Raw genomic sequence first — 15,517 nt, 5'->3', positions numbered from 1 at the left:
TGTGGACAAGATCAGGACAAAGGACGCAAGTTAGAACCAGGTATAACGAAGCTTAACAGAACTATTCCCACTGTTGCCAAAACCACAACAGAAGAAGGCAGCCAAAAGCGGGAGAATGTGCCTGAGCATGTGCATATGGAGCAGGTACACCTGTGGCTGTGTGTTTGTTTGTTTGTCTTTATTAATTAAAGCAGCTGTAGTCCTCGTGTCTTGCTGAGGGCCCATTGTGTCTGTCTGATAGCTCGCAGCCTGTCATGTCTCAAATCGCACAGTCAACAAACTCACAGCACAGCCCAGCACAGCCCAGCACACCCCAGCACAGCACAGCCCAGCACAGCCCAGCACAGCACAGCACAGACACAATAGAAATCCCTCACACACTGACACACAACTCAGCTTGTTTGTTTTCTTTCTCTCTCTCCCTACTTCCCCTCTCTCTTTTTCTCTTTCTCTCTCTCTCTTTTAAGATAGGAAAATGAACTATTCCCAGGGGTTAACTTTTACCTCTGCTTTCCTTCCCAGAGATCTGTGCAATGCCATGTAAACCTACTGGAGGAAAACATCTCGCTGTGTTTTCCCAGTCCTCCCCAGAGACCTTATAACATCTGTATAGATGTAGCAACCTTGGACCCTTTCTGGGATTCTGTACCCCATTGCAGACCATTACATCACTTACACTGACCCTTTCAAAACACACCGCCAGGCTCCAGTTACTGTACGTTTATCATAAGAGGTGTAAATGCTTCATCTTGGCATTCACTGTTAGAGAGTTAGCATTTAACCTTGTCTTCTCTGTTATTTTGCGGCTAATTTATGTGGGAGAGGTTCTGCTACTTTTGACCCCTTGACATCCTTAGTTTGATTTGAATGCTTATAAACACAAATTGGGAAGTCAGCTGGACAAGTGTGGACAATTGGAGCAACCAAAGTGTTTTCTCACGATAAATACACATTATTTATTTACAAATAAAGTGGTTATAATAGAAATAAATACAAATAAAAATCTGAGCATTGTACTTCATGTGGTATTGCACCCATTTCGAAATGTACATCAGAAATACATTTTCAAAACCAGTAAAGGATTATTCCTCTGAGTAAAATATTTATTTTTCCCCAACTTTAAGTAGACATAAATATATTCATATATATTTTTTTTAAATCTTCTTCCAAAATAGCTATGTTTGTGTCTTTTCTGTCATATAAATAAAACGTCTTCATTGGGAAACCGGGTGTCCATATAACCTCACTCTCTCTCTCTTTCTGAGTCTCTCCATCCCTCCATCCTTCTGTCTCTGTGTGTCTCACCGGCAGCCACATCCCTCCACCACCATATCCTGGTAGTTTTTGAGGATGACCTTCTCATACTCATCCAGATAAAGCAGAGATATGGGGCTGAGCTCTGTGGGCACGCAGCACGCCCGGGGGATGTTGGAGTTCACAGAGTTGACCAGCGTCTGAACGATGGCATGGTTGGTGGAGTTGAGGTGGTCGGCCAATGGGAAGGGGCACTCCCCGTGGCAGTAGAAGGCGTGGTAGCCAGGGGGTGCAACTATCCACTCATTCCAGCCCACGTCGCTGAAGTCCACGTAGAGGGCATGTCTGCGGCAGTTGGCCTTGTGTTGGTGCTTCTTCCTCTGTTTCCTGTGGCCTGCTGCCTGTCTCTTGTCCCTGTGCAGCACCGCATTCCCCTGCCTGTCATGACCGTAGGTCACCAGCAGGGGGCGAGCCTGGGGCCATGAGTCCTGGTCCCCGTGGAGGGAGCGGCTTACCCTGACGTGTCGTCTCCGTCTTTGGCCCTCTTCGCCCCCCAGGGTGTCTGGGTGGAGCATCTCAACCAGGAAGCCGTGGTTGTGGCGCCCCCCGGAGGCCCACTGTGACACGGCGGGGCTGACGTCAAAGCTCTCCCAGCGGCTCAGAGAGTCCTGCACCAGCCGCGTGTCCAAGAGGCGTGTCAGGGGTTCCCCACGGGGAGATGCAGGGGCTCCAAACACCTCGTACACATTGATACGATGGAAGCCCCCAGCACTGGTACTGGAGCTGTTACTGCTTTTGTGACTGGTGTTACTGGTGGGAGCTGCTGTGGCCCCCAGGACCTGGTCCCTGTATACCCGGAGCTCTGCAGAGGTGATAAGCTCTTCTCCAGGGATGGAGGTGAGGTTGAAGAAGAACTGCTGGGTTGTCCTGCCCTTCAGACTGGCCAGGGCCTCCATGGACTCTACAAGAGAGGAGAAGGAGAGAGCTAGGGTCAGTGGATGGTGTTGACATAGACATTTATGGCTAAGATCAGGACATGTTTTTTTGTACTGCAAAGGTTGTGTTGATAAAGGTGGTAGAGTAGCTCCACGGAGTGGAGGACAGCCACTAATGGTAGATACAGTGCTTACACGGAGAGCATGCTGCAATGTAAAAAATGTAGAGGCAAACATGTATGTCTTTATAGATTATACAGGAACAGGGAAGAAGATTCACAAAAGGTTTACTGTCCTGAAAAACTGGTATTCTTTCCACAGCTCATTACAACACAGAGACATTGTTGTCAATGTGTAAAGGCAAAAGCTAACAGTTATGACCATCCAGCTGCAATATGGTCAGGTTCATACATTTCATCAGAGTAAATGTCATGACATCAAAGCAGTGGTGTTCCAATGTTGATAAGATCTAGCAAAGACCAGTGATAGCATCTAACCATTATGCATGCAAGGCCACTAAATGCCATGGAGAATGTTCTGCCCTTTAGGATGTGGCTGCTACATGATGGAGTGCTGTTATTATTGAATGTGTGGGAAAAGGAATTGTCGTCCATCATGGAATCATCAAAGCTAGATTATTATGACATAATTACGGGCCATAGGGAAGTATGGCTCATTTATCTGTATGTCTCATTTATCTTCATGTTTTTTATACCTTTTTGTAGCAGTCTATAGATACACATTTTATTCCTATGTGCATATTTGGCCTGATTGAGAATGAATTATTAACATTAGTGTGTAAAACAAATTTCAGATACATATGTCAATGTCAGCACGTATATTTTCTTGATTGTAGTCAAACTTTTTACATTTACCTTTAAGTGTTTTACAGATGGCACAAAGACATGTTATCTGTTTGGAGTGGTAAAATAAACACTAACTTTGAACTCAGGGCGTTTTCAAAGGAGGCATTTAGGAAATTCCACCCCCTCATCCTAAATCTCTCTCCAGAAGCACAAAGACCTCAATTAGACCCATCAATCCTTATTGATGTGGGAAAACCCCTTCTCTCTATTTCTCTCCTTCAAACCCCTTCTCTCCTTCTCTCTTTCACCCACTCACTCCAAAATCCCTCTCTCCCCTTCGCTCTCTCTCTATCTCTCTCCGCACCCCAAATCCCCCTCTCTCTCTCTTTAGCTCCAAATCTTTCTCTCTTTTCTCTCCCCCCTCCCGTCTCCCTCTCTCTCTATATCCAGAACCCTGCTGTGTGAGTGAAGGAGGTACTGCATGCACTGTGTGAACAACATGTTGGGGCTTGTCTAAGAGTTGTGAACCACAGATATGAGTGTATCAACATTCCTAATTTCTTGGCTCTTTGTGGGCCAAAACAAAAGATAACGGCTAATATCAGGTCATTCATCTCTGCTGTCTTTGGCAGCCGGTTACTGAGTTAGGCCTGGAAATGTTCTGTTTGGCAAAAATAACAAAATAAAATTGAAAACTGATATTACAGAAATGAATTGCCCTTCTGAAATGAATATCCCGGAACAGATGTGAAGAATGGATAAGGCTTCAGGCTTTGACATTATGGTTTACATGTGTAGCTACACGTATATTAAACATATAGGACCCCCCATTCGTCCCACTTCTACCATAGGAACAATCAAAATAGACAAAACCATGCTGCGCTGGAACATTGGATGAAAAGACAGGAGGATGGAAGGATAAACAACTAAACATGGCTGAAATGTATCCCAAACGGCTACAGTTAAGGTGTGGAGTCAAGCGAACGTTTACACTAGTGGAGTGAGTGGTCTCAGTACCAGTCACCATGCCTCCTACCTGTATGGTTTTGTAGTGTGTCAGTGGTGTTTGTAGTATTTCTGTGGTGTTTGTAGTGTCAGTGGTGTTTGTAGTGTGTCAGTGGTGTTTGTAGTGTTTCAGTGGTGTTTGTAGTGTCAGTGATGTTTGTAGTGTGTCAGTGGTGTTTGTAGTGTTTCAGTGGTGTTTGTAGTGTGTCAGTGGTGTTTGTAGTGTGTCAGTGGTGTTTGTAGTGTTTCAGTGGTGTTTGTAGTGTGTCAGTGGTGTTTGTAGTGTTTCAGTGGTGTTTGTAGTGTCAGTGGTGTTTTTAGTGTTTCAGTGGTGTTTGTAGTGTCAGTGGTGTTTGTAGTGTGTCAGTGGTGTTTGTAGTGTGTCAGTTAGTCCACTGGGTGTCATCCCTACCAGGCCTCAGGAGAGGAGAACACCCAACTAACCACCCATCCTGACCCAACCACTCCAATGAGTCATTCACTGGGTGGAAACTTCCTTGTGCAGTGCAACACTCAAGAGTCTGTGTAGAAGGCCATCCATGGACACATTGGGCATGTACCGTACACTACTGGAGCTAGAGACAATTAAAAGACAGGTACTATCAGATAGACTGTACAAAAAGCATGAGGGAAAATGATTTTTTAAAGTTTCAACATTTGGTTTTCATGTTTCATTATTAACTGTTCTGGTGTGTTTTGTTGCAGCACTGTGTAAATCAATCAAGTTTATTTTATATAGCCCTTCGTACATCAGCTAATATCTCGAAGTGCTGTACAGAAACCCAGCCTAAAAGCCCAAACAGCTAGTAATGCAGGTGTAAATGTAGTGCCCAGATGAACTATTGCCTTGTAACACTGGACTAGAGGGTTAGACATCCTCTGAGCACATGCCTACCTCTCTACCCACTGATACTATACAACATAGTACAGATACAATACCAAATCAAAAAACACCACCAGAGTTCACATCACCCAAAGAAAATGTCCATTTGTGCCTCCAGTTCAACTCTTGGATCAAATACCTCATGTGTATTTTAGCATTTAGACCAATTGGCCCATACTGAAACAATAATCTGGTCTGCATGTGTTTCTGAGGTATATAAATGTGTAGTTTTAATGTAAAATCACGCAGTCAGCGACGCATATGTAGCTACATAATAAGTATGTACGCCTAATTACGTGGTTCTATTATTTGAACGTGCGTAATTGCGCATAAAGAGTGCGCATTGAGAGAGCGATTGGAAAAGGATAACGCGCACCCCAAACACCAGAATGAGTAATGAACTGACTAGTCCTGTCTAAAAATGAGACGGAGCTATGTCTGCCCACAGTGGCCTCTGTCATAATGCGTGTGTAGACAGTGTAGTGTAATGTCATGTCGTGTGTTATTGAAGTAGCAGCAGGGCGATGACTATCACTTGCGCACGCACACCGCCCTTTCTTTATCCCTCTCCTGTGGTGCGTGTCTGGAAAAACTGTTTTCAGGGCCCACGCAAACACCATCAATTATTAAGAAACAAATTACCCTTGTGATACCACCCACCACCCTTGATGTTTTGATGCCTGTTATAGCACAGTCAATGGAATGTTCCAGGTAACGGGTTGCATCACCGCATATTTCAGGGATTAGGCTACTTTGCACTTCAAAGTTACACATCAAGAAGTTCTCTGTCGAACCCTGACAATGAGTTTTACTCGTTACATTGTTAAATTACCCTTTGTTATTTCATGATCTACTATAAAGGGCGTGTGTCCCTGACGCGTGTCACTCTGTGAGGACATGAGTGGGCCTGTCATAAAAAAGTGTAATTGCTTTGAAAATCCTCTTCACACTCTGAGTCATGTTTAAATACAGGTTTGACATGTCTGAAGGAGCAGAGGTGCTCTACCTTGCCAGGTGAAATATGCCACTAATACGTACCTTCATGGTGAAAGCTTCTAATCGTGTTGGCCTTGCTGGCGGCTCTCTCTGCGTGCCTCCCCATGCTCCGGGGCCGTTTAGTGCTGTGGTCTCCGTTCAACGAATGCATACGGTACAGGTCCACCATGTACTGAGGCACCACAGCCTGTCTGCTTGGGTTCGGCCTCCGCTTAAGTCCGAACATATTGAGGAGCCGCAGCTCGAACTCGTTGAGAAAGTTCTCCGACTGCTCCGGGCTCTGTTTCTCGGACTCACTGTACTTCCTCCGGCCAACCTCGGGGATTAGTCCCGCAGCGCCACCCAGCAACACCTGAGCCAGCAGCAGTACCATGAGAGAACGAAACACGGCGACCATGGTCAGTTAGTCCCTGCGAAGAGAGGAGAGCAGTTTCTGTCAACACACATGCGCCGCCGACACAGCACACAGACAGCTATCGACAGGAGAGACATTGGAGGTTCACTGTAAAATTCCTCCCAGCCCAGCTGCGATAAATTGTTTCTTCTTCCATATAATAACAATTTGTATTAAAGCAGGTTAAAAGAAAAGACACGTCACTTTGAAGTAAAGCACATTAAGGTTGGCAATAACATCCCCGCGGGCTATGCTTACCGAAATAGGGGATTGATCTTTTAACATTATAACGGCAAAACTAAAACACCAGAATATCAAGGTGAGGAAGTTATGAAAGAGAATTGTCAAACAAAAAGGGGTGGTAGCCTACAGGAAAGGAGAAATCAAAGAAACTGGAAGAAGACAGAGAGAAGACGGCAGACAAAGTCAGCAATTACAGAAGAGATAGGAGGACGTGTTTGGTGGTAGTGTTTAAAAGAAACACTACGTAGACCTTAGAACACACAAAGCCTGACAGAATGTAGGCATCAAAAAGGTTCCAGTAGATACAGTCGTGGCAGCAGTCAGATAGCGCTACAAGCGTCTATTTGGTGAGGCTTTGACGGCAATGTATGACTAGAATCATGCGGGATACAGTTACTTCAAGGGGCTCGCAGGTGTGAGATCTGACGTTCGTATCCTGGCCATATGTACCCCAATGCGCATACAAGACATCAAAACACATCTAGGTCTACATCACAAGTACATATCCTTAAAATACTACCAGTATGAATTTTTGTATGTACAGTATGTTTCGGGAATTTACGTACCCCCCCCCAAAAAATGTAGAAATACAAAATGGAAAAAATAAACGGGGTTATTAGATCCAGAATACTCAGCGGATGGACAGTTTATGAGAGTTTCTCAACTTTTACCTAAATATAAAAGTTGTCATTGACTTCAATAATGAACACCTCTAACTTGTTTTACCTGATAAGGACGCGCTGTGTCCAGTCGTCCTTCCAGCTTTGGGCTCCAATAAATTCCACATTAATTCGTGTTTATTCCACGCTTTTCCTCTGCGGGCGAAAGACAGTCCGTGCACTGCTCCGACCCCTTTCTCTCGCACATATCTCCGCAGCTGGGAATCTGGAGACGTCTTGGTCAATAGAATAAAAAAATCGCCTAAAGTTATATCTATGAGGAGGAAGCAGACTGGTGTAGGCAGGACGGGTCTAAGTATAAAGCAGCGTCGTTGAACATCTTCAAATGCGAACTTTTAGATAAAGTTTAGCAGAGACCGGGTGTAGAAGATCAGACTGTAAAGTGTGTGGCTGTGGGAGCTTAACCTCTCTCTCCCGTGCGCAGTCCAATTGATTGGTGCCTTCTCTTCCCCAACGAGGCTTTTTGTCGTGCAGTGATGTCACCAACGCAGAGCTGTCAATCATGTCGATTCCAAAGCACCTCCTGTGCATTTTCAACCAGTCCTGCACCTACAGTAGCCTGCCCAAACTCGCGCTGCTACACAGACAAAATGCTCATTTAAATGCGTTTTGACTCTTAAAAAATGACTGAAATATGAAACTGTATTTGATAATAGGCCTAGACTTTTATTCGTTCGTGTGATCTAACATTGTTAATTTTGACAGCTTCAAAATATCTAACTTTAGGTTTTCTTTTTCTTTCAGGAAATAGGCTACTCATCGTAATGCATTCTTCTAATGTTCGTTCCCATTTCATGCAGAACTAGGCCTATATTTTTCATTGTTAATCATAGAGAACAATATCTTGAATCTCATTTTTAGAATTGTAATAAACAGCAACAGTTCAAAAACGAACCAGAGCAAGTGCGCCAACGTGTGGATGGACTGTATTGATCTATATTAACCCCCCCCCCCCCCCCCCCCCCCCCACACACACACACACACACACACACACACACACACACAAACACACACACAAACACACCAGTGACATGCAGGCAGGATAGGCAATGCCCACCCTGTGATAATTTAATAGAAAAATAATATAAACAATTGCCATTCTTTTTTTAATGTAATGTTTTTTCTCAATGATTCTGGTGGTTTTTCTGCTCAAAATCTCAACATTTGCTAAAACTGCATCAATCTCTCAGGAAAGAAGCCAGGGTATTCATGCCTTCCTTTCCACCCATTCAAATTGGTGACACGTGCGGCCGTTCCTGACTCCAGTCACTGTTAATGGACAGGGTCAGCATAGGTCGCCTTTCTTTGCCTAGCTTGTAGTAGCTTCATTTGTTGCATTGCTGCACATGCATATTACCTAAACATGATGTGTGGGTATTGCCTGGGGGGTAAACGCTGCACATTTGGACATGTCTAGATAATTTGTCGCTGTCATCCCTTGAACTGACACATGGACTATACCGCACTTTAAAAAATGTCTAAATTGGAATAATGTAACTCCTCTTTTTGTGTCAGAGTGAAACTGGAAGGAGGCCTTGGGAATGCTTCTCCCACTGCACCGTGGGCCTGCTATGTGCAAGCAGAATAAAATAATGGACATGGGGTTCTTCTGTGACTCCTACATTCCTGTCACTAGAGGACCACTCTGAATGACAGACCAGTGTACTTCCTTTTCAAGTAAAGGTAGGCCTAAATGCATTTTAATTTGCAATTTGTACTGTATATTTCAGTCCTTTCAATTGTTGATATGGACATTTCATAATAACCTTATTTATTATATACACTACCGGTCAAAAGTTTTAGAACACACACTTATTCAAGGGTTTTTCTTTATTTGTACTATTTTCTACATTGTAGAGTAGTGAAGACATCAAAACTATGAAATAACAGACATGGAATCATGTAGTAACAAAAAAAGTGTTAAACAAATTAAAATACATTTATTTTTGAGATTCTTCAAAGTAGCCACCCTTTCTTAAATGGGCGACAGGTAGCCTAGTGGTTAGAGTGTTGGATTTGTAACTGAAAGGTTGCAAGATCGAATCCCCGAGGTGACAAGGTAAAAATCTGTCGTTCTGCCTTTGAACAAGGCAGTTATGCACTATTCCTAGGCCGTCATTGAAAATAAGAATTTGTTCTTAACTGACTTGCCTAGTAAAATAAAAGAATGAGAGCTTTGCATTCTCTCAACCAGCTTCATCTGGAATTATTTTCCAACAGTCTTGAAGGAGTTCCCACATATGCTGAGCACTTGTTGGCTGTGTTTCAGTCCGACTCATCCCAAAACATCTCAATTGGGTTGAGGCCAGGTCATCTGATGCAGCACTCCATCACTCTCCTTCTTGGTCAAATAGCCCTTACACAGCCTGGAGGTGTGTTTTGGGTCATTGTCCTGTTGAAAAACAAATGATAGTCCCACTAAGCCCAAACCAGATGGGATGGCTTATTGCTGCAGAATGCTGTGGTAGCCATGCTGGTTAAGTGTGCCTTGAATTCTAAATAAATCACAAACATTTCATATTTTTTTTTCACTTACTTTGCTAGCAAATGCAGCTAGCTAGTTTAGCCTACTGAAACACCCTGCTCAGAGGGATGCTATGTTAGCTAGTTACTTTAGCTAATATGGGGACAACAATGTAGGCTGTTTGTAGAGGTTTGGCTTGGAAAGGTTTTTTCGCCTGGTCACATACAGCTGATTTGTTGTGCATTGAAGTCCACAAGCGAAGGGAAGAGAAGGAATACAACATGGCTGTTATGAGAATGAGCTCGGTTTACGCATGATCAGGGGTGTATTCATTCCGCCGATTTTGTTGAAAAACCTTTCTTAAACGGAATCAAACAGAACAAAACGGGGATAAACAGATAAATGATTAAACCCTATATCAGCTAGATGGCAAGAGTGTGCAAGGCGGTATTGAATGTCACATCAAATTTGTTTCTGGACCTATGTGCACCTACATTGTAAACTTTCATTCATAGGCTAGGTTGTAGCAACCTCATGATGGGTATAGGGAAAATGTGAGTATCATGTCGTAGACTAAACCTATTGATGTTACATTGAACTGGGTGAATAGAATATGAATGTGAGTCATCCAATATGATGTAATAGAAATAAGGCCATGCTCATGAAAAAAAGTGGTCCTCCCTCATCTTAAACAGCACTGACCGCCACTGCTGTGGATGCTACATTGATCTGTCTGAGCTGAGTTAAGTAGTCTGTCATTTTGTTGGATGATATGAAATATACCGCAATCGAAGGCAATCGCTTGTATATCTTGACCACATTGGTATTTTATTATTATTATTTTTTTTTTTATCCTTTATTGAACTAGGCAAGTCAGTTAAGAAAAAATCCTATTTACAATGACGGCCTCTTCCGGCCAAACCCTAACCCGGACGACGCTGAGCCAATTATGATACAGCGGTTATGATACAGCCTGGAATCGAACCAGGATCTGTAGTGACGCCTCTAGCACTGAGATGCAGTGCATTAGACCGCTGCGCCATTTGGTGAAAATTGTTAGTACATTTCGGTTTGTAGCCTATGTGTAACGTATACGCTAGGAGTCAGGAAGCAGGTGCAGAAGGTGAGTTTAATAATGAGAATCAGTAGATAAACAAAACAGGAGAAGCATACTGAACGTGAACAAAACCAATACTGCCTTAAGACTGAGGCTACTGAGAGATAAATAAAGGGGAAGTAATCAGGGTAATGATGAAGTCCAGGTGTGCATAACGATGGGGAGCAGGTGTTCGTAATGATGGTTGCCAGGACCGTTGGTTAGTAGACCGGCGACGTTGAGCGCTGGAGAGAGGAAACGAGAGTAGGCGTGACACTATGTCACTCCGGTTGTTGAAGCTATCTGTTGTATGGTGAACTTGGGCTTCATCAAGGTTTATTTGTGAGTAAATCTGGATTTGATAATAGCCCATGCTTACCTAGCCACCGACCTCACCGCACGTCACTGACACACACATGCACACGCACATTCACACACACAAACACAGCAAACATTTACAGCCTTGCACAGTAGCATATGGAAAAACATTTAATTGTTTTACTTTTACCCCAAATTTCATGGTATCCTTGGTAGATACAGTCTTGTCTCATCGCTGCAACTCCCGTACGGACACGGGAGAGGTGAAGGTCGAGAGCCGTGCGACAGAGCCTAACCCAGAACCTCTAGTGACACAGCTAGCACTGCGATGCAGTGCCTTAGACCACTTCGCCACTCTGGAGGCCAGCATAAGGAAAAATACAATACAATTGTATGTGACAAAATTGGCAGAGTACTACTTAATATTGTAGAACCTGCCTGTGGTCCTACTGTTCTCAATTGTAAATACAGTGGTGATCCCTCCTGTGTCTTAGATCCCTATGGATTATGATCAACATGTGTTAATTCCTGGATTAAGCATGTTTGACTATTGGATTAAAACTAATTGACAATGAGCTGGGAAATGTGTTGTTTTTGGTAGATTATGGGGATTAGGATCTGTAGCGACCGCCTGTCCTATCTTCATCCCTCAGCGCTGACCTCTGAACTTTACTCTTAGCTGGAACTGGTATCCCTCCTCTCCTGTCCTTTGTCCTGGGAAAAGGGACAAGACAAAGATGCACCAAGTCCATAGTCTTCTCCAGGCTGAACCCATTCAGTTTGAAACGATTCATTGATTGCCTGAGAAAATGAACTGTAGCAGTGTTTCAGTCAGGTCAAGGTCAACCCTGAAACACTGTGTTTATTGATGGTTTGCACGAGTTTTCACTACTTCATTTCTGAGAAGTTGTTTCTCTCGTCACATGTTCCAACAAGCTCATCCATTTCTCATAGAGTAGATATTGTCAGTTACCAGCCCCCAGCAGCATAGTACAGTTAGGGGAAAGAGAAACTGGGGTCCATCATTGATGTGTGGTGTTAGCTGTATACCAGCCTGTAGCCTTTACTCAACAGCCCTGATGTTAGCGACATCTCCATATGAAGACCCCTCATTGATTACAGCTAGTTATTTCCCTTAAGTGATGAGGGTAGGGCGGATGGTTGTGTTGTGACCAAAGCAATGGGCCTGTTTTGTTTGCTGAGATGTCACTAGATTAAACCCCATTGAGATCAGAAGATATCTTTGTCTGCTTCCAGGACAATAACATTTTATGAAGGATAAGCCCCTGGATCATCTATTTAAAAATTAAAATACAGTAGGAGCTGATGGAGCAGACATACCTTCTCCTGACTGGCTGGCTGGCTGACAGGCTGTCTGGCTTACTGACTGACTGACTCACTGACTGACTGGCTGGCTGGCCGACAGACTGGCTTACTTGCTAACTGACTGGCTGACTGACAGGCTGACTGACTGGCTGGCTGGCTGGCTGACTGACTGGCTGACGCTTTAGGCTCTGAATGTCTTGGAACTCTTCCTCTCTGGCCTTCTTTACTTCTGTCTCTCATTCTGTTATCTTCCTCTTTCTCTTGGTTAACAATGGTAATTACATCTGATACTGACGGCAAAGCTGACGGCAAAGCTAATTTATTCCTCTGGGCACCAATTCATTCACTCATTTATTTTACTCATTCATTCATTTACAGAAACACACGACCTGGATGTGTCATAATCAGAAGATTATAAACTTCTGATTATGCAAAATAAACTACATTTTCTACATTGTTCTCTGTCCCTGATTGCCACAGTTGGGTCCATACTGTTGCCAAAACAGCCCTCTGTGGTGCTCTAAACCGCCAGCTAAAAGCTGTTAGTATTTAGATGCCTTAGATAGAAGGATAAGGTGGTCTCTCACACAGTGACCTGTGACTATCTTTAATTACCCAAGGAGAGGATTAGAAGGGGAGAAAGAGAGGGTTTATCTGATCCCTGCTTTCTGTGTGTGTGCATCCATGCGCGTGTGCGTGTGTGTATGTGCGTGTGTGTTTGTGTTGGCACAGCTTGTGACAGGTAGAGAGTAATGTGTCCAGCACCCTAGCAGCCTCCCTGAGGGAAGTAATCCCCTCCTCTCAGTCCAATCCAGCAGACCACACAGCTCTCTGGGTTCTGGAGTCACTCAGCTTCATTCACTAGTTGGTATCATTGTCTGCAGAGAAAGTAGTTATCTACTGGGGTTATCTAGAATTAGATCATTCTTTTGTTGGTTGAAAAGAACAGTAAATAGCAAACCCCACCAGCCCTTGGTAATGAAACAAGACTGGTGGGGAGATAACATATCAAGCTTACATGAACGATCCACTGGTGATCAGGTCCAGAGGTTAACCAGTTACAGACCCTGGTTATGAAATTGCACAAGCTTTTAGAATTCGATTTGCCTCCATAAAGTTATCAGTTAGCTCTGTAACCTTTACAATATAGATATCATTTAACTTTGAATACATGGTGCTAAACTCTGGCAGAATTCAAGAATAGGGGTTTTGAAGTAATACATTTACATTAGGACCCCCCCCAGACAGCTCTTGGCATGAGTGTTGTAAGAGTTGGGGTTTATCTCTCACGTGTCTCTGTTTTGATTCTGGACCTAGAGGGTCACAGCTACAGGCCCTGTCTGTCGGTCAGGACTAAAAAAGGCACAAATCTCTCAGCCCGTTGGGCCTGTCCTGTATTTCACGTGACTGACCTGTCTATCTGTCTGTCTCTATGATGAACTGACCCATGCCATTGGAAATCATTCTGCCTGTGTGAGCATGGTGAGCGTGAAGCGAGGACACACGCAGGGGGCTAAAGTTCAGCTCTGTCGCAGACCAGAACTCCAGGCTCGGGGCTGTTGTCGTCACACCAAACTCACGCTGACCTGAGTTCACGTCAGCCGTGACATTTGGTGATGCTTGATGTGAACTTAGGTCAATTGTCAACCTTTAAGACCGGTGTTGGACGTCATGTTCGTTTATAGTTTGGTGCTAAATCTTTCACAAAGGGACAGATATGCCAGACAAAATGTATGTTCTTCAGTAGCTTTTGATGAAGTTTGAAAAAATAATTAACTCTAGCCTTGTATTGTGCTGTACACAGGAGGCTGCTGAGGGGAGGACGGCTCATAATAATGGCTGGAATGGAGTACATGGAGTGGTATCAAACACAAGAAAACCATTGATGTGTTCGATACCATTCCATATATTCCGTTCCAGCCATTACAGCCTGTCCTCCCCAATTAAGGTGCCACCGGCCACCTCTGCTGTACACATAGCATTATTTACTGCCATTATCCTTTCGTCTCCTCTATTCTCCCCTCCTCTCCTCCATTCTCCTCTCCTCTATTCTCCCCTCCTCTCCTCCATTCTCCTCTCCTCTATTCTCCCCTCCTCTCCTCCATTCTCCTCTATTCTCTTCTCCTCCATTCTCCACTATTCTCCTCTCCTCTATTCTCCTCTATTCTCTTCTCCTCCATTCTCCACTATTCTCCTCTCCTCTATTCTCCTCTCCTCTCCTCTATTCTCCACTATTCTCCTCTCCTCTATTCTCCTCTATTCTCCTCTCCTCTATTCTCCACTATTCTCCTCTCCTCCATTCTCCCCTCCTCTATTCTCCTCTATTCTTCTCCATTCTCCACTATTCTCCTCTATTCTCCTCCATTATCCTCTATTCTCCACTATTCTCCTCTCCTCCATTCTCCCCTCCTCTATTCTCCTCTCCTCTATTCTCCTCTATTCTCCTCTATTCTCATCTCCTCTCCTCTCCTCCATTCTCCCCCCTCTCCTCTATTCTCCTCTCCTCTATTCTCCTCCATTATCCTCTATTCTCCTCCATTCTCCTCTCCTCTATTCTCCTCAATTCTCCTCCATTCTCCTCTCCACTCTTCTGCTCTCCTCCATTCTCCTCTCCTCCATTCTCCTCTCCTCCATTCTCCTCTCCACTCTTCTCCTCTCCACTCTTCTCCTCTCCACTCTTCTCCTCTCCTCTATTCTCCTCAATTCTCCTCTATTCTCCTAAATTCTAATCCATTCTCCTCTCCTCTATTCTCCTCTATTCTCCTAAATTCTACTCCATTCTCCTCCATTGCACTCTATTCATTCTCCTCCATTGTACTCTATTCTACTCTCCTCTATTCTTCTCTCCTCTATTCTCATCTCCTCTCATCTATTCTCCTCTCCTCTCCTCTCTCTTGTCATCAGTACATTCCAGCGGTCAGGGGGAACTAAAGCCATGAGACTACATGGCAGATCCATTAACTCTTCACCTGCTGTTAACAGCTACTTGGCTGGATGCAGGGCCCACATTCCACTGCGTGGACAGAGATGAAACCTTGACACATGCTAACATAGATACCAGGAGATAACACAATTATGAGGCTTGTTGTACAGAATAAGGATTATGTGTGTATCTGT

General features: G+C 44.0%; 1 protein-coding gene across 1 annotated transcript; it reads right to left on the bottom strand.

The window, feature by feature from the left end:
- Positions 1 to 931: 931 nt before the first annotated feature.
- On the bottom strand, positions 932 to 7,614 carry LOC129825348 (bone morphogenetic protein 2-like). The gene is made up of 3 exons (XM_055885374.1): positions 7,243 to 7,614; positions 5,922 to 6,289; positions 932 to 2,215 (listed from the first exon to the last, which is right to left on the bottom strand). The coding sequence occupies exons 2-3, from the start codon at positions 6,274 to 6,276 to the stop codon at positions 1,302 to 1,304; spliced, it is 1,269 nt and encodes a 422-aa protein (XP_055741349.1). The 5' UTR covers positions 6,277 to 6,289; positions 7,243 to 7,614; the 3' UTR covers positions 932 to 1,301.
- Positions 7,615 to 15,517: the final 7,903 nt, after the last annotated feature.

This window comes from Salvelinus fontinalis, chromosome 27, assembly GCF_029448725.1.
Source record: "Salvelinus fontinalis isolate EN_2023a chromosome 27, ASM2944872v1, whole genome shotgun sequence".
Taxonomy (NCBI): Eukaryota; Metazoa; Chordata; class Actinopteri; order Salmoniformes; family Salmonidae; genus Salvelinus; species Salvelinus fontinalis.
The sequence above is the reverse complement of the archived record's forward strand: the minus strand, read 5'-3'. Positions and strand labels throughout refer to the sequence as shown.